Source organism: Poeciliopsis prolifica, unplaced genomic scaffold (assembly GCF_027474105.1).
Source record: "Poeciliopsis prolifica strain line A6 unplaced genomic scaffold, Auburn_PproV2 SCAFFOLD007, whole genome shotgun sequence".
NCBI lineage: Eukaryota > Metazoa > Chordata > Actinopteri > Cyprinodontiformes > Poeciliidae > Poeciliopsis > Poeciliopsis prolifica.
In genome coordinates, this window is record NW_026562382.1 from 1,614,600 (window position 1) to 1,635,624 (window position 21,025).

Consider the following 21,025-nt stretch of genomic DNA (forward strand, 5'->3'; position numbering starts at 1 on the left):
AAACGATAGCATAACAAATATATCAAGTTAAGTTATTAGAGTGTGATGTTTTACCCAAACATATTACATCTTCTTAATATTGAATTCTTTGCCAAAGTATGTTTGTCCATCTGGGCTGCCGTACCGCTCAGACAGCGTGACCCCGGAGGGGCGGTGCAGGATATAATGTGGTAACTGAGGGACTTCGGCTCTATAATATCAAATAATGAGCGCGTCTGAGGTGAAAACCATCACTGTGATCGGCAGGTGAGCAAACAACAGAAAAATGACAGCAGCTCAGGTTGAGTTTGGATGTTTTCCAGTTTGCCTGTCTTCATCTTCAGTTCGCTGCTTTCTGCACGCAGCTTTAGTCTGTCTTTTGCATGCCAACTTTTGGGGGTCTTTTGCGTCTGTCCTTTTCAGCTGGAGTTGTCCGAGTTGTTCTTTCGACTGCAGCATTGCTTTAATTCATTGGCAGCCGTGCTGACTGCATGTCTGTATCCTGCGATCCCTGTCAGTACAGGTTTACATTTTAACCCATTTCTTGTACCCTGATCAGCATTTCTGCGCAGTCAGCTGAACGTGACCTTTCTGTTGACAGGTCACGTCAACACAAAGTCATCTTTAGTTTGAATTGTCAGCAGTTGCACCAATAAGCAAGAGGAAGCTTGCAAAAGTTCATAGCTTGCATAGAAATATGGTAAATATTTTGTTTCAGGTTCAGCAGTTAGTCTTCTTCAGGTCGTGTATCAATTTTGGTGACTCAGATGTTTTGAAAACCTTTTTGATTTTGTTTTTGTTTCTTTTAAAGGACTCATCTCAGTAAATGTATCATTACACAGTGGGAGATTCTCAGGAGATCAGAAATGATCTTTAGCAGTTATTAAGTTAGACATAAGAAGGAGGTAAACAGAAGCCTACTTTATGTTCAAGCACAAATAAACAGCACTAGCTATGCATTTAACTTGCTCATATGTGATTTTACAGAAATAACATCACACGCCAGATTTTGCAGTGTGAAGTTTCAATAGTTTTTTCCTCACACTTCTTCTCTTCCTGCGTGTGTTTAGTGGTCTGATCGGCCGCTCCTGGGCCATGGTGTTCATCAGTGGAGGCTACCAGGTAAAGATCTACGACAACCAGCCAGGGCAGGCTGCAAGGGCTGTCACGGAGATCAGGTGACTTACGGATGTGCATGGAATATGTTCCTGTCGGGAGGCTCTTTAAATCTTTACTGTTAAAAGCCAACATTACTGTATATACCATGTGATGAAAGAGAGCACGAAGAGACCTTAAATACTAGCAGTTACTATATGCAATCTCTGTAGATTTCCTTTTTTTCACATTAGATTGTCTATTAAATGAACTACATTTTATATCCTTATTGTTAGGCTGGAGAGCATTGAGAAACAGCTTACATTTTTTTAACAATTCCTCCAGGAAGTTCAGTAGGAATGCTTCCTGTCGTCTCCGAAGCCCGTCTGGTTGCGTCGGAGGTTTTCTGACATATTTCTTCATGGGTTCAGGAAGCAGCTGGAGGAGCTGGAAGAGGCCCGCATGCTGAGGGGGGACCTCAGCGCCGTGCAGCAGCTCGCCCTGCTCTCCTCCTACGACGATTTGGCCCCAGCGCTGGAGGGAGCCTTTTTCGTCCAGGTAACGCAAACAGACGAGTCTGCGTCCGTCTCCTGAAAACCAAGGGGGATGTGCTGCGCTGATTTCAAACGGAATGTGGTTGGACAGCAGTGATTTCCATTACTTAAAGAAATTGGTGCTATCTTATCTTTACTTCAACAAACTGAGAACACTGAGCTCAGTGCAAAACATCCTGGCTCTTTAATTGCCTTGTTTATACTGAAGGGGGCAGAATAGCACATTGTTTTCCTGCTCTTTATTAAGTGAAATCAACTCAATATATTCGTTTAAAATTTTAAATGAATTACTTAAATATATATATATATTTTTTGGGGGGTTTCTGGACTCTACTTGTTCTAAAACCAAAGCAAACAAAAAGTATCTGGTGACTAAAAACATTCTTTTTCTTGTGTGATTTTGCTTTTTGCTAATTAAAGGAGCAGTTCACTGGAAACAAGCAGAAAAACCTCACTGGTCAAAACAGCAACATCAAAACAAGAAATGTATACCAGAGATTTAATGTCTACCAACACATGCAGATGAGCTCTTTTTTTTTTTTTTTCTCTGCGGAGCAAAACGGCTTTTAGTTTGACTTCAGAGAAATCTGAAAACAAAAAAAAAATATATGGCCGGTTTTGCATTGACCTGTGTTGGGGTTTTATTTGTTGCAGATTGTTTTTGTCGGAAATGAGAAATTTCTGGAGAAGAGGAAGAAACAATTAGGTTGCAGACTCCCAGTGACATCACATCCTGCCCTGGTTAGGGCTCCTGTTGGTCTCTATTAAACCCAGAACTGAGCTCCAATGATTGTAGAGCTCTTACAAATCAGATGAGCTAAAACAGACAAAGTACAGAGTTCAAATGCAAAAAAAAGAAAATAATAAAATGTGGAATTTGCTCTCTCAAATTTTCTGCTCCATAATGTTTGTCAAAAAAGAAAATGGAGTGGGGGAAAATATTTGTGTTTTCCAGCTTTATTCCCCCAGTCACATATTGTGAGAGAAGAGATGAATAGACAGATGAAAGGCACAAATATCTAAAGCCATATTCAATCAGTCAGAACATAAGAACGGGTTTTGTTTGTCAGATTAAAAGTAGCTTTTGAAAATAACTTTTAAGCAGGTACTGAATATATTTTTCATCAAGGGGGCTCACTCCAAGGTTTTCAAAATAGATTTTTTTAGTGATATGGTGCAACATCCTAAGTCTGACGTTTGACCAAACGCTTCTTGCATTTTAAAGCAAAGAGAATATGCAGGGAGTGTTTTTTTTTACTCTGATGTTTAACAGACAGGAGGTTTTTAACTCACACTTTGACCTCCTGATGATGAAAGTTCCTAATCTCCTTTTTTTTCCCCCCACCACTCTTGGGAGCCCAAACCACAATCAGCGCTAAAACCCTTTTAAAATGTAGTACCAGTCACCTGAAATCGGATAGAAAGCTGACCTTTTTTAAACAAAGAACCAAAGGAGGCCTGCAAGACAAGGCTGCTGTTCTTCCCTGCAGATATGATCAGAGGAAAGAGGGCAGGGGGCGAAAAAATGAGCGCTCACTTTCACTGAAGCAGCCTTCCAAGATATAATGTAGACGAGGAAACGCGACACAAAACAAGGTTTTCCCTCCTTGGCATCGCTGTTCACTTCCCGTGTTCTTCCCATGTGAAGCTGCCCGGCGGGTCACTTTTCTGTTGATCACATATTCTAGTCGAGAGGAGGAAGCACGAGAGCTTTTCCCCGCTCAAACTGCAGGTCATTAGCAGGACTAGCGTTGATCCTCACCGGTCAGATCCGCGATTTCACATTGAGGGTTTGTTGTGATATTTTGTGATAACAATAAAAGTGAGAAATTGTTTTTAGTTTTTATCTTTTGAGGACATATTAAGTGCATGGCTTAGTTGTTCTGGGATGACAAAAACAACAAATATTGTATTTTATTTTATAATATTGTATTTTTCTTGTCTTGTTTGTTAAGCGTAGGGCGTTTGAGTCTGAGACATATTTTCCTCGAAGTGACAATAAAGAATATGCCTTTGTATCATAATCTTAGTGCTTGTAAGCAGTGTTACATGGATTCATTTATTATTTTGGTCTTTTGTATCAACCGTCAGAAAGGTCATTCCTTCGTTTCCTTTCTTTGTTTTTTTAACAAATCTGTGAAAAGGCTGAGAAGTAAGAACAGATGATGTTAGGTTAAGGTGCTGCAGTAAGTGATCGGTCCAGTCACGAATCTGCGCGTGTCTTCCTGTTCCAGGAGTGCGTCTTCGAGGAGCTGGGAGTCAAGCAGAGCGTCTTTCAGGAAGTCGAACGTTTCGTGGGTAAAGCGGCGATTCTGAGCAGCTCCACTTCCTGCCTGGTGCCGAGCAGCGTCTTCGCCAAAGTGGAGGAGAGAAGCCGCTGCCTCGTGTCCCACCCGGTTGGTGCCAACACAGAACCGCAGCAGAAGAAGAGCTCTAATTCACCAGCGCATGGTGTTAGGAAAAAGAATGAGAAGGAGTACATTTCTGCCCCCCCCCATTCTCTAGAAGAAGCAAGCAAACGTCTGAGTTTGAAAAGTCTGAAATTTGCAAGAAAAAAACTCAGAAATTGTTTTAGATTCATCTTGGAAATTTTCTAGAAAAAACATGGAGATTTCTGAGTTTGAAAAGTCGAAACTGCGTGACTGTTCAAACTCAGAAATGTCCATGCCTTTTCTAGAAAACTTCTGAGATTAAAATCAAAATTTGTGAGTTTTTTTCTCGCAAATGCGCAACTTTTCAAACTCAGAGACCTCCATATATTTTCGATTGCAGAAAATTTCTGAGATTAATCTCAAAACACATGCAGTTTTTTTTTTTTGGTGGAAATGTATTCTTTGTTGGCTTTTTTTGTTGTTTTTTTTTTTTATATCTACGACCGCTGTAATACATCTCCTTACACTGTATTTCCATCTCCGACCACAAACGCAATGTGAAACAAATCAACAATCTTCATGAAAAGCATAAAAATTGAAGGGTGTCTATCCACACTAACAGCTGCGCGACATCCAACAGTGAAGAATGAATAGATTTTGTGACCATAGCAAATATTCTGATAAAAGGATAACCAGCTTTCCTCGTTCGTGTCTCGCTCCCTCCAGGTAAACCCACCCTACTATGTGAAACTGGTCGAGCTGGTGCCTCACCCAGAGACGGCAGCAGCCGTTATGGACGCCACCCATTCTCTGATGACCAAGGTGCAGATTGCAGATTAAACTTCCCCTGGATGGTTGAAGTTAGAACATGTCGGGGTGATGAAATGACTGGCCGGTATAACAGGCCGTGACTTCAAACTAACTCTGCAGGTTGGCTTGATTGGTACTGAGTCGTCTTCCACATGACGGCTGAAAACGCCTGTTTAAGCTGCCGATCCATAACCAATAAATCACTGCTTAAAAGAAGGTCTTTGTAAGACTTTAAAGTTGAACTTCATAACCTTTAATCCCTGAAAACGACTCAGAGATTTTTCCCAGAAGTCAAAGCTTTACTGTGAATCTTGATTCAGTTGGGTTTTTTTTACCTGTTAAATCAAAACAAATGAAACAATTTAACTGTCCCAGGAAGAAGCTTTAAATTTCAGGTTTTGGTTCTGTGGCTCTCCTGCCTGAACTCTGGTCTGTTTTGGTTCAGGTCGGCCAGGCGCCCGTCCTGCTGAGGAAGGAGATTGACGGCTTTGCCGTCAACAGAGTTCAGGCAGCCATTATTGCTGAGTCCTGGAGGCTGGTTCAGGTGAGTGTCAGGGTGAGGTCTGCTATTGTGTTGTCACTGAAGTCAAGTTGTGACATTTCTTTTTACCTGAACCTGGGTAACCCATTTATTAACTAATGTGACTGCTGTCTGTCATTTGAACCCGAGCTTTAACTTCTCGGCTGTTTTCTTGAGATATGATTATGATGTTTCTTTCTTGATGATGAGGTGCACCAGTCTACTGGACTTGGGTCAGAAAGCGCCTTGAGTTTCAGTCGACTTTAAACTAGTTCTACAGCGATGCAGTCTGTGCACGGAAGAAACGTCACTCGCTCCCTTCAAAATAAGAGCACGAATATAAACGTCTATTTGAAAAATTGCAAGCGGTCAAAAACAAAAAAAACAAAAACAAAACGTCAACACAGACGTTTGTTCAACTGAAAGTTTATAAAACAGCCACGTAAACTGCAGCTAAGCATGCCGCCGGTAAATTTTTCAAAGTTAGCTCATGTGCTAAAGCGCCAAACAAAAAGTTAGCTCTGCTACAGTATGTGTGCAAATGGTTAGTCTTTCCTCCTAAAGACCGGCAAGACATTAAGTAAGCCTGGGAGCCAGCAGTCAGTGCTGCTGCTGCGGCTTCGGATTCCAAACTATTCATTGTTGAACTTTGACCCTTGTGAACTTGAGCTAGTTTCGCTAACATCCTTTCAAATACAGTTTTGGTTTTTTACGATCGAGCATTTTGCTTAGGGGGGGGGGTTGCGCACTGAGCTTCTTGAGGTTTATCCATGCAGATTCTTTAAGTTTCAGCAAAACAGATCTGACAAGCTCTCCTCACAGCTGTGAGATTTTGAGGAGTCACTGAGCGAACGAGTGGCTTTTCATCCCACTGCTGAGGCGAGGAGGGTTGCAGTCAGGTGAGAACGCACTTTGTGTTAGTCACTGTTACCCAACTGAACAGTCGCCGTTCAGTCAACTTTCCTCTTCTAGGAACTAAAGCACAGATGGTCACTTCAAGGAAATTCGAGATTTCAGGCTCATGACATTCCTCATCACTTCATTTTCAGGTTTACATCGGGTAGGGCGACCTCCGAGGCTGTGCCGGGGTCCCATTTGGCCTAAATGCCACTTTGTTGTAGAAGCGTTGAATTTCACTTTTGAAGACGCTCCAGCGTGGAGGCTGGAAGTCGTCCAGTCAGTCACTAGGCGAGGCGCACTCCGAAAAGCATGTCGACACTCAAAACTAAAGTTACTGCCTTGTTACGTTCTGTAAGTGACATGCGTCCACACTGGGTGGAGCTGCGCGACATCGGTTTGTATGAAGCGTCTCTGAAACATCATGTAAAACTGAAATTATTGTTCTGCTTAGCAAAGTATTAAAACAAAGCAATGAACATGCAACTTCTTTTTCTTTTTCTTTTTTACTGTACATCAAATAAAGTACGCATGAATTGAAGCAGATTCATTGTGTTGTCAGCTCAGTCAAACAGGTTCTCATTGTAAATCAGCTCAAACGAGGGGAAATTGCGTCCTGCTCAGCGACTGCCAACATGTGTTAGAAGCACAGTAAGTGTCTAACTGAGCTGATTTACATACATATGACTCATTAATGCAAGCAGTAGGCACAAGTTCGCTGTTTTTGTCACGTCCGCTGCTGCATGTGAGAGACGTTCGCTGCAGACCGCTTCAGCGAGATTTTCCAGGTAGAAGACGAGAAGGCAGAAAAATAAGGCAAGCCTCCGCTAGGCCTGAGCAAACATTACTCAAGGTCACAAAAGGATTGGACAAAGGTTTGGATGACAGGAAACGTAGGAGGGCTGGAGATCTTTACTTACCATTGTAGATGTAACTTGCTCTTAACAGAAGTTTAAAAGTTAGAATTGCTACATCATTCATATCTGAATCGCTTAACTTTTTTGCATATGTGCTTTCTGGGCATAAAGTGCCATTTTTAGCATGATCAAGTAACAATGTCGCCTTCAGTTGTTATAAAAGAAATGCTGCCTATATCAAATACGACTTAAAGAAATTTTTACTTTGTAACCTTGAAATTGGCTCTCTGTCTCTTTAAGAAACTCCTGCTCTTTCTGAAACTCCATCTTCAGGAAGTCATCACAACATGGCTCCTCTATTAATCCTTTATCAACGGAAAAGAAGCTTGTATAATGAGCTTAACAGGTGCTGAGTTCCACCAGGCCCTTGCTAATTGCTGCGGACTAGTCTGAAGGAGCTGAGTGGGGGAGGCCTTCTCTGTGAGGCAGAGGCTCCAAGATTAGAAACTGGAGATCTGAGGAGGAGCTGTGCCTCGAAGGCGGGGCTAGGTCCAACCAGGCGTTTTGCACACTTAAATGGTTGCCATGAAGATTAAAGGATTTCTCAAACATGCACGAAAGAATCAAAGCAGCAACTCTATGATTTGGATGAGGAAACAACATTATAGCATAATGTAAAGTTTAAAAAGTTGATTTTAAATTGTAGTGGCCCCTTAAGGTATTTTCAACAAAGTTGAAATTCACTTATTTTTAAGCCTAAAATTTAGAAAATTTGTATTTAATTTGCTTATTTTTTTCATCTTCCATGATCAGAAAAGCAACATGAAATTCATAACTGGTTTAATATTTAAAAAAAACAAAACCCTCAAATATAAAACTTATTTGACCTCTGCTGTCTATTAGAAACTTTATCAAAAATATGCTTCAAAATAGAAATTTTTAGCCTTCTTTTAGCTTTAGGAGTTCCAAGATGTTTTCTGAGTGCAGTTTTAAATGTAGCTGCGTAGTTTTGTTAAACACTCCATCACCAGTCGCTGCAGTCAGAAAAATTTAGTTTCACAGTGGGCTTCATCAGCCTGTTTCACGCAAAAAAAACTGAAAAAAAGGGAAAAAAGTTAAAAAAAGAGGGAAAAGTAGGAAAGGTGGCGGATAAAAATAATAGCAACAGCGCACATTGTATCTTTCTGCTGATACTTCTTACTTAAACCCTCATCAGAAACAAAATGAGCTGTAAAAGTACAAAAAAAAAAGCTGCTGGGTTTGTGAAACAAAAAAGAACTCCAACAGGACACAAAGGTCTGCGTCGGTTATCAGGAACACCATTCTGGCTGCAATCTTATACGTTCCTCCTTACGTAACAAAACTCTCTCTCACCCCTTGAAACGCACACAAACCCAGAAAAAAAAACACAAAAAAACCGGGGCCTTGAGTCGAGGCCAGCGGTGGAAAGCAGAGCGGCTGAGAAAGCGCCTCGTTACTCCCAGTGATTACTGGAGAGAAAAGACCCCATCTCTCTCAGATAACAGCGCCGTTGTTGGACGTAGGGGCCAAACAAAGGCGACCCTGTCCTGTTCCTCCACCTCTCTGTATCTGTTTCCTCTGTGGTCAGCCAACAGGCATCTCAAACCCAGAGATACCTGAACCACTCCCTCCGTCTGGCCCTCTTTCCATCCCTCCATCCTCGGCTGTCTCCTCCCTGCACAGAAGCTGCTGGGTCAGAGAAACTCTATATGGTGAGAGTGTTTAAAAACGGGATCAGGAACAACTTGGCCCTGAGAAGACATTAGAAGCAAAAATTTGCAGCTTTGTTGGGTTGCTCAGTTTAACCTGACACCCTGCCTGTTGACCTTTGGTGCATGTCTTCCTTCTCTCTCATTACCTGCTTTTCTCTTGCAAATAAAGGCCACTACAGCCAACAAAACCTTGTTCTTCAATTTGGTTCATCCAGAGCGTTGGACCCTCTGCTATTGAAAAACAATTGTTTCCTGGAGGCATAAACTCTGATGAAGTTTTCAATAATTGGATCTGATTTTACCCAGTTGCTAACGTTTGGCCGTGATGTATATAATACGGCAGTTTGATTCTATGAAGCTTACCGGAAATTGTGTGCGCTCTAAACAACCACTGCAAAGAGAGAAGCTCTGACTTTCATTGCTCGTCATGTTGGAAGTGTGGCCAACACGGACTGTTCACTTCCTACGCTACTATTGCTAAAACTAAACCAGAGGTAAACTAATAACTAATCCCAGACAGAGCGCTGAAGGGAGAGGAGAATCGAGTTGAATTTTATAGAAACGCAACGGCCAGATTAACAAAACGACATTGTTGAGAAATGGTCAGATGAGACCAAACTGGAACTTTAAGACTGATCCAGAATCGTTATGTGTGGTGCAAAGCTGACAATGCAGATCCCCATAAACACATGGTGAGATGATGTGGGGAAGGTTTTGCTCAACAGGGACCAGGAAAGCTGATGAGAGCAAATGAGAACACAGGAGGAACTCAATACAAGGCAATCCAAACAGCCGGAGCAACAACGGAGTGATTCAGATCAAAAGATATTCATGTGTTAGGATGAGACTCTCTGGCAAGACTTCAACATCACTGTTCAGATTCTCTCCATTTAATCTGACGGAGACTGAGCTTTTTTTAACAAGCTGGAAATTGTCTTCTTGTCGCAGAACCACAAATAGTTTTGGTAGGAAGTGTAGCCACTGATGCAATCTTTGTCAATCTAGTTGAGCCAAATACAGTTTCCTGCAGATGAGATATTTATTGTTGTTTCATGTCTTCCTCTGACAGGATGGTGTGATATCAGTGAAGGATATCGACCTGGTGATGTCAGAGGGACTGGGAATGCGCTACGCCTTTATAGGTCCCATGGAAACGATGCACCTGAACGCACCCGAAGGTAATGTTTCCGTCATTAGGTGTAGATTGGGTGTGTGATTAAGCTAGTGATGCGTTTTGAAGTTTGAATTCCACGTTTCACTCATCTGTAAACAGGTGGAGGTCAAGGCTACTTATTGGGAATTCATGTAACTCATGTCGGTGACGTGGCTCACATTTGTGTAACGTACCATGTTGTGATGGTGTGTGTGTGTGTGTGTGTGTGTGTGTGTGTGTGTGTGTGTGTGTGTGTGTGTGTGTGTGTGTGTGTGTGTGTGTTTGTGTGTCGCACTGCGATCGAAACCTCATGGTGATGGAGAATATCAAAGGGGAGTGTGAAACCCAGAGAGTATCCCTGGCTGACTCCACACACACACACACAGAGAGATAAAGTACAGTTCTGGCCGAACAAAGCTGCCTTTTGATGGGTAGCTGAATGCTCTCCCTCACACCAGTAATCTAAAACTCACACAGCTCTCATCGCGGCCTTCAAACCAGGTGCCAACTCTACGTGTAGTTACAGTACGGGTCGGATTTTTGTTCTCCTTCTCAGGAAGCAGTCGTATGTATCGTGTTCTTAAAGGATTGCTCGGACCTACTCCAGGTCTGTCTTGCAGGTTCTTAGATCCGTCCAATCAGATACTCTGTCTCTCTGTCCCTCTGGGCCCTACCTGAGCACTTTTGTAAACTATTAACGTACACAGCGGGACATTGTTCCTCAAAGGAGTAACCCACTAAAAAGGCCCTGATTGTAGCCTTAAGGAAGTCCCACAAGCTCCTTTGATAAACGCGGGCAACGCTACCCACTTTTCTGTCAGAAGCACCTGCATCAGACGAAAAGGAAAAACAAGTGTTGGCAATAAACTATCCAGGCGTAAAGAAGGTAATAAGCCAAGGACAGAGAAGACGTTTGTTGTGTTATGTTGAAAACATTGTAGCCGCTGTTAGCTCCCATCTGGTTACAGACATCCACAGTCCTTGGAAAAAGCAACAAGGTTGAACCTTTTTCAAAAAGGGAAATTCAAAATTTAAGAAACAGATTAATAACTGAAAATGTCACAAAAAGTATTCATCGTTTTGCGTCATATAAAACCACTGATCTCAATGATTATATATCATTGACGAACACAAAGTTTCAGTAAACAAAATGTAAAGTTGTTGCAGAAATGTGCTCCAGGTTCAGACAATTTACTGTAAAACCACAAAAAACATGTGCAAGTGGATAAATTCAGACGACAGCGATGAAGTTTCCCGGTGCAGGGGACGACCTTTCTCATCGCAGGGAGATGTTTAGTTGACCGTAGATGGCACTTATCGCACCGCGGTGCTATGGGTCGGTAGGAGTACAATTCAAACAGTCGGGGTTCAGCATGAGGACAATACCAGACAGATAAGTGTGGTTCTCGGGCTTGTACTGCTTTCACATCGTGGAAATAAACGGGAGCAGTAACTCAGAAGATGGTCAACTTTGAAATCCAGCGTAAAATTCTTTCAGTGCTTTTTTTTTTTCTTTTGTGCCGCACCCGGCCTAAATTAGTCTGAAGCCGTTTGGACATATTGCTTTTCTTGTAGCCCCCAGATTTTCCTTCAGGGATTTTTTAAATTTATTATTATTATTCAAATATGTAGAACTCTCCAGCAGCATTCCCTATCAGAGGACTGTCAACATACCACACCGCCCGCCTTCCCTCTGATACTATCTTCCTCGTCGCTGTCGCCGCTCCAAAGCCTGCGTCGGTGTTTCGGAGATCCTGCAGCTCCGAAGACATTTAGACAAGCGAGCCGAGCCATTTCCCGACGCTATCGTTCGAGTTTAGGTAAAACCTACTTGATAATCATAAACGACAGCTCAGGTTTATGGATTTTCAGTGTGAAAGCTGTCCAGATGGATTGAAGCATCTTCTAAAAATGTTGCCCATTTTCAGCATACAAGTCTTATAGAGGAACAGATGCACAACTCACACAGATTAATATGTAACCATTTGTTTGATCAGCACTTAAATCATTTATTAGCCAAATGGGGTCCTGACTTCATCACAAGTTAGTCATTAAAGATTAATAAATGAGAGAATTACTCCATTAAATCTTTCTGAAAGTTAAAAGAAGATGAATGGAGACTTAAGACTTAATTAGTAAGGCATTTAACACTGAGCTTTCCACTTGACGGAGACCTTTTGTTCAGACTGTTTCTTTTTTCTTACATAAGTTACATTTGATTTACATTCAGTGTTTATAGATATTTAAGATTCCCTTGCTGAATCCATAGAGCTGAATTTTGGTCTCTTTATGTGTTTTTTATTCTGGCGAACTCTAAATGGGATTTGAATGGGATGGGAGTACATATTCATGATCCTGAATGATTAATTGAAGATATCAGCATCTCCCCCGATCCGCTCCTCATTCCCGGCACTGTCCCCTCTTCCAGGTTTGGAGGACTACATGAGACGCTACGGGGAGGGAATAGCCAGGCTCCTGAACTCCTTCGGGCCCGTACCGGACTTCTTCGGAGAGCCAGCCAAGCGCGTCGTTAAGGTAACCAGGAGGAACCTTCGCTGACATTAGCTGAAAGTCAAGAAAAGACACATGATGCTCGTTTATAGAAACCTGAGTTTCAAACTCTACCAGAATTGACTTATTGACCTGTTTTTTCATTTGTAGTTATTTTGATGATGTTTTTGGCTCCGACTTAGTGAAAGCCAGTAGTTCCTGCTTGCATAGACATTTCCCTGACATTGACGACCTGGTTGATTGTCCACCGGTTGGCCCCAAGAGCCTCATAGCTCCTCTGTTGTCGTTAAACCGGTGTAGAAGAAACTCCAACAAGTCCGCCCAAGGCCGTGTCACCGTGTCACTGCCTGAAACTCCTCGTGTCTTTCCTCTCACTCGTTTCCTCTGCTGATGTCTCCAGGAGATGTCTGAGCTTATTCCCTGCGACCAGCAGCATCTGTCAGCCAGGAAGGAGAGGAGGGACCTGCTGCTCATGCATCTGGCTAAGCTAAAGAAGGACCACTGAGCTCAACGAGCGAAGGCCAGAATCAAATCGGACTGCTGAAATCAGGAAGTACCTTATTCCACTGTCAATCATGCGACTGATAGGATGAAATTTTGGAAGATTTTTGTAAAATTTCTCTGTAAACCATTTCTTGCGGTTAATCGTAATTGTCCAGCATTCGCTACGCTGACGTTATTTTTGTGAGCTTGCTTTAGTTTTCTCAAGTCTGCTTTGTAGATTTTTTTTGGTAACCTGGAAGATGAAAACAATCACACTCAATGTGAGGAAAAAAATCAAAAGAAAAATTGTGAGATGATGTTTTGATAAATAAAACTGAGAAATAATTCCAGAGTTGCTTCTATTATTGTACTTTTTTATTATTTCAAGAAGACCATTATTGTGCAGAGGTGATTTTTGTTTTCTTTCATCAATGTTTCCACCAACACAAAGCTGCATGGGACAGCAGGAAGTGACGGAAAACGCACCGTGGGCTTTGAGTGGATTTCCTGTTTTCAAATGATTTTCTCTGCTTCCATAAAACCTTTAGTGTCACTGAGATTTCTGAGCAGAGTGCAAACACCGGACGTTTCATGAATCATGGCTGAGAGAAAGCAGCAGAAAGGACTGATCATGACGGCAGGACTGTCACCATCACAAACTTTGCTGGACAATAAATTGTTCCAGAACTTATTGCGATAAATGGCAACATTGTTGTTTTGAGACCATTGTCAAGTGATAATGGCTTGATAATGCAAGAACATATTCTCATAGATTAATAAACTTTAAATTCTAATGAACATTTAAACACTGGGACTGGAAGACATTTAAGATATTCAAAAATAAATAAAGAAAACAACAGAAACAACAAATAAAATGAATTATGAAGTCTCTGTAAACAAAATTATCTTTCAAAAAACGGGATAATTGAGCTGAAAGAAGCAGATTAAGTGCTTCTTTCATTCAGTTTTTGGTAAAAAAAAAGAAAAAAAAGAAAAGAGAAAAGCAATAAATTGAGCAACTGAAAATTACCAGTTTCCTTTCATTTATCATGCAATTAATTGATTAATAGTTTATTGTGACAGGCCTGGTTCACAAAGATGTTTATCTGGATATCTGGTCTCTTAACACTCATCCGAGTCATTTAAAAAGCAAAGAGTCTAACTGAAAAGGCCAAACAAATTCAGATATAGAGAACACCAGCAGAATAAGATCTAAACATTGCGTTCCTGAATCTCTTTTGTATCTGTTTTACATATTCAGTCAGTTCGTCACAACAGGGTCAACGTTGAAGAAAGTGATAATAGTATGCTACATATATCATTTTTAATAACAACAAAAAAGAAAATTTACAAGGTTGAATTGCAGGAAGAACAGGAGAGAGAACAGGTGATGCAATGGAAAGATTCAGTGAAAACCAGTGAGAGGGGAATGAGGGGATGACGAAGGAGGCAGGTGGACTAATCAGAGGAGACGTGGCGGGGAGAAAGCACAGGAACAGGGAGAGGGATGAATTAAAACAAAGGAAGCTGACCTGAGACGGAAAGAAATGACAAACCAAGATGAAAACATTGACCCAACAGAACTAAATTCAAATCCTCAACAAGCAAAACACAAAAATAAACTAAGTAACCAAACCCAAAGGAAGGAGCTGATGCTGCAACATCACCGGAACAAAAATAAACACGGAGAAATGAACTGAATACGACAAGCCCTGACGAATATAAATAAACCAGGACACATGAAAACAAATGACCCAAACATCCAAGGCTCGAAGGAAAAAGTGGTCAGATGTAACACCATGTATTAACTAAACTAAAACTAATTTGACCTCAAGATTTAAACATTTTGAGGTTAAATGAAGCGTGTTGCCATCAGTTTGGACAGAAGATCCTGTATAGTGCACATGTACATTTACAGTTGTTTAAAGGCTCAGTAAGACACTTTTGGGAAACCTGATGCCATTAGCAGTAACACAAGCAAAAATATTTAATATTGAACATTGCTGAAGTGTCTAAAAGAGTTAGACAAAAGAATAAAGTTGTATTTAATTTAATTAGCCTACAAATATATTAACGCAGTTAAATGATGAGGAAGTGGAGCTGTTCCTATCAGTCATTAATCTCTTGGACCCTCAGATGTGTCTGACGCCACGCTGAGCCCCGGCCTGGCCCCTCCCTCTCTCCCTAATCCCTCCCTCCCCAAATCCCTCCCTCCCTCTCTGTCGACAGGAGGGGAAGGATGATGGAAAGCCTCCGCAGACTCAGGTGCGCCTCAGTCAACGCTGCGCAAAGACGCTCGTCCGCAAACGCTCTTCATTCTTGCCGCGCCGCGCAGGACATTAGGACCAACTACTTCTCCTTCTTCATGGGAAAAACCTTCATCTTAATTTATAGGACAAACAGGAAAAAGGTAAGTGTGGGGAACCCTGGTTGGACCCCCCCACACACACACACACACACATTTTTAATAGTTTTGATCATTTTTAATCGACATTTTATTGATTGAGAAGTTAGTATTTGGTAGGATTCTGTTCTAAAATACAAAATAACATTACAATACAAAGTTAATGTAAATCTCGTTAAATAGTGTTCTTTTGGTCAACTAATTTTGAGTGTAATATTGCTTTTTGGTGTTTTTTTTTTATATAACCATGCTTTAAGCCTTTTATTCCTTCTGACTTAATAGAGTTGTAGAAAGTTAGGCTTTATTACAGACTCGCAGTTTCAAATGATATAAGTAAATTAATAATAGTAATAATAAAGGAGGTAGGAGGACATAAAATACATAAAAAGATTCCTAATCTTTTAGGAGGCAGACCAATGTTTTCAGCAGTACAGACATATATGTCTTACTGCACAATATAACGTTGGTCATCAATACTCTGAAAATAGGTTAATGCATAAGATTTCTTAAAGAGCCAGAAGACATGAACTGGTCCATGTGGGACTTTTTAACAAAAATGCGTCATTATAAGCCACTTTCAATGTCTGAAGTCACCATATGTGTGTCAGTGTGGTCCAACATGATGTAAACGAGCTCTGCTTAACTTTATCTGAACAATATCCAGATTTCAAAGCTGACACATTAGCTGAAGGTCCTAACATTTGAACCTGACGATAAATATCGTTATCGTCTTATACACGGCCATGTAATACGTGAGGTAATAAGCTTTTATATTTTTGATAATAGTGCAATTTTGTTCTTATAAATATAAAACAATATTGAAATAAAACTTCTTTTTGAAATAAAGAGGATCTTTGTAAGTGGTTAAATGGCCTCCTTGCCATTTTTATGAGTTAACCGGGATGTCTCAACGTTTCAGAGTCTTGTATGGTTGTTAAAGCTAACTGTCGTCAAACTAATAACTTAGCTTTGTCATATAGAGACGTTACTTCTCTGAAGTTGTGACAATTTGACTTTAAAATACACCATTCCTACGTGTCCAAAAGCCTGCTTAAGGCCATCTTTTTCTTCACTGATGAAGATAGTGGTGTTTTTTATGTACCCAGTCGTCAGAGACATCAGGACAGGTTCAGTTTACTCAGCTGATACCTTCTTTTGACCCCTACAGGAGCTTCCGCGGACCTCGTCACCACAATGAGTTGGGGGGCCCTCTACGCCCAGCTGGGTGGCGTCAACAAGCACTCCACCAGCCTCGGGAAGATCTGGCTCTCCGTCCTCTTCATCTTCCGCATCACCATCCTGGTCCTGGCCGCCGAGAGCGTTTGGGGCGACGAGCAGTCAGACTTCACATGCAACACGCAGCAGCCCGGTTGCAAGAACGTGTGCTACGACCACTTCTTCCCCGTCTCGCACATCCGCATGTGGTGCCTGCAGCTCATCTTTGTCTCCACGCCGGCTCTGCTCGTCGCCATGCACGTCGCGTACAGGAAGCGCGGCGACAAGAGGACCATTCTGGCCTCCAACGGCACCGAAAACTGCGACCTGGAGACCCTGAAAAAGAGGCGTCTGCCCATCACGGGCCCTCTTTGGTGGACCTACACCTGCAGCCTGTTCTTCCGCCTCATCTTTGAGGGGGGCTTCATGTACGCTCTGTACTTCGTCTACGACGGCTTCCAGATGCCGCGGCTCGTCAAGTGTGAGCAGTGGCCCTGCCCCAACAAGGTGGACTGCTTCATCTCCCGACCGACGGAGAAGACGGTCTTCACCATCTTCATGGTGGCCTCTTCGGCCATCTGCATGGTGCTGAACGTGGCCGAGCTGTTCTACCTCATCTCCAAGGCGCTCCTGAGGTGCATGGACCGGTCGAGCAAGAGGAAACACCCCTACGCCGAGAGCGCGTCGAGGGACAACAAGAAGAACGAGAGGCTGCTGTTGTCGTCCTCCACGGATTCGTCCAGCAACAAGACCGTGTGCTGAAGAGCGACGAGAGGGATGGACTTTTGGTCCCATCTGTGGACCTCCATTAGAGCCGTCTAGTGCAGGGGTGGGCAACTCCAGGCCTCGAGGGCCGGTCTCCTGCAACTTTTAGATGTGTCTCTACTTCAACACACCTGAGTCAATGAGGTCATTAGCAGAAAAAATAAAAAGAAGCGAAATCCCTCGTTCGTCAAACATTCATATATTACATCCATTATTCGGTTGATTGATGTCCAGCAGCAGGTTCTTTTTGTCCTCCAAACGCTGCACTTTGGAGATGATTCAGCAATTTGATTCAGCTGTGTTGGACCAGGGAGACATCCAATGAGTTGCAGGTCACCGGCCCTAGAGGACCAGGATTGTCCACCCCTGGTCAAGTGGGAGACAGAGTCTGTTTTCCTGTGGGAAAGTTTTAGTTCTGCGTCTTAACCTGCAGCAGAACTCGGTGGTGTATTTTCACGTGTGGCCTTAAATTTTCCACTCATGCACTGTTTTTCCTTTTTAGTTTAGTTTGAGTTCTACCTAGCCACTTACCTAGCAAGCTCACTAACAATCAAAGCAGTTTAACAAACATTAGTTTACAATTTTGAAGAGTTGCTTTAAAGCCAGAAGGACTTCTTGCTCTTAATCTCAAAGGCATATTTGACTTGACATAAAATGTGTAATAATTCCTTGTTTTATAACAATGTTTTGGCTAGAAGAACCAGCATGAAGCTGCTCATGAGAAGCAAAATATCAATTTGTTCTCACGGAAAACCCCAGCAGATTGCAAAATGCCAAGCGATACCTTGATTATTATTGTTTTTACACGAGAGATATATGAAGCTGTAACAAAAGCTCAAGTTTATTGCTATGGAGGAGAATGAGCCTACACTGACATCTCGTGGTGAACAATGAGAAGAGGCGAGAACTAAATTAAAGGGATTTCTATTTTTCACGGCAATTGATCAAAGGCGGATTGGTGAAAAATGTAGCTGTGTTGACTAAATCGTCTTTTCACGTTTACGTTTTCTGTGTGTGAGAATTTAACTGAGAAGAATGCAGGAGTCCCACTTTATTAAGAGACTAAAATCAATCAAATGTTTTTGTTGTTTTGTTTTATGGGGGGGGGGGGGAGATTGTGACCAAATACAAGACAAAATCAGACAGCGTTTTCCTTTTAAAAAAACATGAAATATAAAAAAAGGTGCAATAATACAGGGAGCGTTTTAAGTTATCAGTCTGGTATTCAATCAAATGTTAATAGTGAAAGTGTGAAAAGTCTCTCTGGACGCCGCATACAGAATAGAGCCGTCATGTTTCCAATTTAATAAACCAAATTCATCTTTTAGCTTTTGCCTGATTATAATGTTCTTAAACTTTTAGATTTTTTTCTTCTTCTCCAGTTTTTTTGGACGGCGTCTTACAAAACAGCTCATTCCACTTGAACTCCTCACGTCTTGTCATACAACCACAAACGTCAATGTTTTTTTACTGGACTTTTATACCAAAGCGGTGAACACATTTTGTGGCCGTGAACATCAATTTTCATATCTTTTTCTAAATTATGATTTGGCTTTCGTGGACTTTGACTGGGCCATTTCAAACACATGAAAATGTATGCTTCTTAAATGAGTTTGTGTTGTAGTCTCAAGTTTTAATTGATTTCTTTCCACTATTTCTTTCCACTATTACCTAAACCCACAGCATGATACTGCCACCACCATGCTTCACAGCTGACCGGTTTGTGGTCGTAATGTGACAAACTGTGTGAGAATTTAAGCGGTGTGAATACTTTTGCAAAGTTTGCACAGATGAATAGTGTTTTCAGAAATATGTACAGTTAAATCCTAAATTACCCGTAACCCTGGTAGATTTAGATTCAAAATAATCTGATCATTTTTTCAAATATGATTCTACTGACTTCTGACGCCATTTTAATGTTTGGGGGACCTTAAGATGAGGGTGATGGTAAGGAGGACATCCAAACTCAAAGACTTGGAGTTTATTGAAGATCAAGCAACAAAATAACATGCAAAAAGTTGGCTGGCGATTAAATATTTTTCCATCGATCACTGAGATTATTTTAATAAAATACAACTAGAAGACTGCTTTTCATTAAACGGATCCTCCTTATCTGTTGTGTCATTTCTTGTCACAAACAAATCTCTTGGATGAATGGAAACAATTTGAAATCTAAATCTTCCAGAAGTACGAATTATTTTGATGGGCTGAGCTGCATCTCTGCTGACATTCAGACGAAATTAAATAGAGAATCAAAGAAGTATGTAAACTATGTATCAATGTGAGTTTTGGCTCTTTGTAATGTTTGGTTTGCCTAAGTTCAACGCTTTTTCTGAATGGAAATATGCCGACAAATGTTGCCAACTGGATCCATGTTTCGCTTTTATCCACAGCTTCAGTTGCTTCTTGTATTCACCTCATGTACCGACGCCGCCCTGAATCCATCAGCCTTCAGCGTGCGTCTTACTTTAGCCGCCTCTCCGATCACAACTCGGCCTCCCGACTGAGACAAATCTCAAATCCAAACAGGGCTGCGTCCGTCCAGGAATAGACGTCACGGATTAGTCACATCTGTCTGTCGAAACAGGCACCCAGCCGGTGACTCTGTGATTGCGCAATGACCGCTAAGTGAGATGAGCCGGCGCCAATTAGATGTGTAAATTCCCCTGTTATAGAAAGTAAAGCCGGGTGAGACGCTCAGCGTGGTTCGGTTGCGTAACAGCTCTTGCTGATGCAGTTGTTTGGTGTTTGGAGCGACCCGCACAGTGTTGCACTCTGGGGAACTTAGAGTTGTTAAAAAAAAAAAAAAAGAAAAAAAAATGAATTGTAAACCCTCTCTAAAATGACCTTTGACCTCCTGATGTAATTCCCCTCCCCCCCTATTATCCCCATATCACTGCAGACTTTAAAACTAACTTTGCTTCCACAGTAATGTAATAGTTTGATTCTAACAGCTATGCAACGCTAACAGAGAGAAATGAACCAATGAGACGCTTCAGATTGTGATTTTTGAATGAGATGTCTTGTACACTTGCACTTTGATCCTTCAACTTGTTGTTCCCTTTGAGAAATTTTTTATAAATTAGTGAAAACACAACTGCTTGACTCTTTTTTCTTTTTCTTTTGCTCATTTGTTTGCTGGTGGAGAAGATCAGATATTATCATTTCGAGGTATTGAGTTTTCTGAAAAAAGGAAGTTGAGGGTGGAGCATTAGTTTTAGGGTACTTCGTGACCTCTTCCTGTGTGGTTTGTCGTTTATGTATTCACTTTTGTAGTGGAGAATATGCTCTCATTACACAAGGTGTTCTGAAAGCCGTGGTTGGGGGGTCACACTTTGACTAAATGCCACATCACAATGTTTATCTTGTGCATTGAAACGTCGGCTCAGATTTTCTTTAATTTTGGGAGATCTACTGATTGACAAGAAACCCATGTTCTCCACCGATGCAAAGATGTCTACCTCTGCAAAAGCCTCAAAATCAGCCACTCTTCTCTTTTGCTCTGCCATAAGAGAGACCTTTCTGACAGACAGGTCATGCCTCCATGTGCGTGGTTAACAATTATCGTCCCGGTGTTGCCAACTTAGCAACTCTGTTGCTTTATTTAGCAAATGTTTTCAAACAAAAAAAAAAGAAAAAAATTGTCATTGGTCAAAGTTGGAACAAGCAGGCGATCG

The 21,025-nt window shown here is 41.6% G+C and overlaps 2 protein-coding genes across 2 annotated transcripts; both read left to right on the forward strand.

The window, feature by feature from the left end:
* The first annotated feature begins 132 nt into the window (after positions 1–132).
* On the forward strand, positions 133–13,314 carry cryl1 (crystallin, lambda 1). Its single transcript, XM_055032463.1, has 9 exons — positions 133–246; positions 1,050–1,157; positions 1,506–1,632; positions 3,863–4,024; positions 4,727–4,822; positions 5,256–5,354; positions 9,887–9,995; positions 12,399–12,505; positions 12,882–13,314. The coding sequence occupies exons 1-9, from the start codon at positions 206–208 to the stop codon at positions 12,984–12,986; spliced, it is 954 nt and encodes a 317-aa protein (XP_054888438.1). The 5' UTR covers positions 133–205; the 3' UTR covers positions 12,987–13,314.
* Positions 13,315–15,216: 1,902 nt separating this feature from the next.
* On the forward strand, positions 15,217–20,445 carry gjb8 (gap junction protein beta 8). The gene is made up of 2 exons (XM_055032244.1): positions 15,217–15,374; positions 16,537–20,445. Exon 2 carries the CDS (start codon positions 16,563–16,565, stop codon positions 17,343–17,345), a length of 783 nt encoding a protein of 260 aa, XP_054888219.1. The 5' UTR covers positions 15,217–15,374; positions 16,537–16,562; the 3' UTR covers positions 17,346–20,445.
* Positions 20,446–21,025: the final 580 nt, after the last annotated feature.

Bases quoted from the DNA above. Each gene is read 5' to 3' on its own strand.
- cryl1 (XM_055032463.1), top strand. From the start codon at position 206: ATGAGCGCGTCTGAGGTGAAAACCATCACTGTGATCGGCAG. The intron at 9,996-12,398 runs GTAATGTTTCCG...CCCCTCTTCCAG, and splicing joins GCACCTGAACGCACCCGAAG to GTTTGGAGGACTACATGAGA. The intron at 12,506-12,881 runs GTAACCAGGAGG...TGATGTCTCCAG, and splicing joins CAGCCAAGCGCGTCGTTAAG to GAGATGTCTGAGCTTATTCC.
- gjb8 (XM_055032244.1), top strand. From the start codon at position 16,563: ATGAGTTGGGGGGCCCTCTACGCCCAGCTGGGTGGCGTCAACAAGCAC.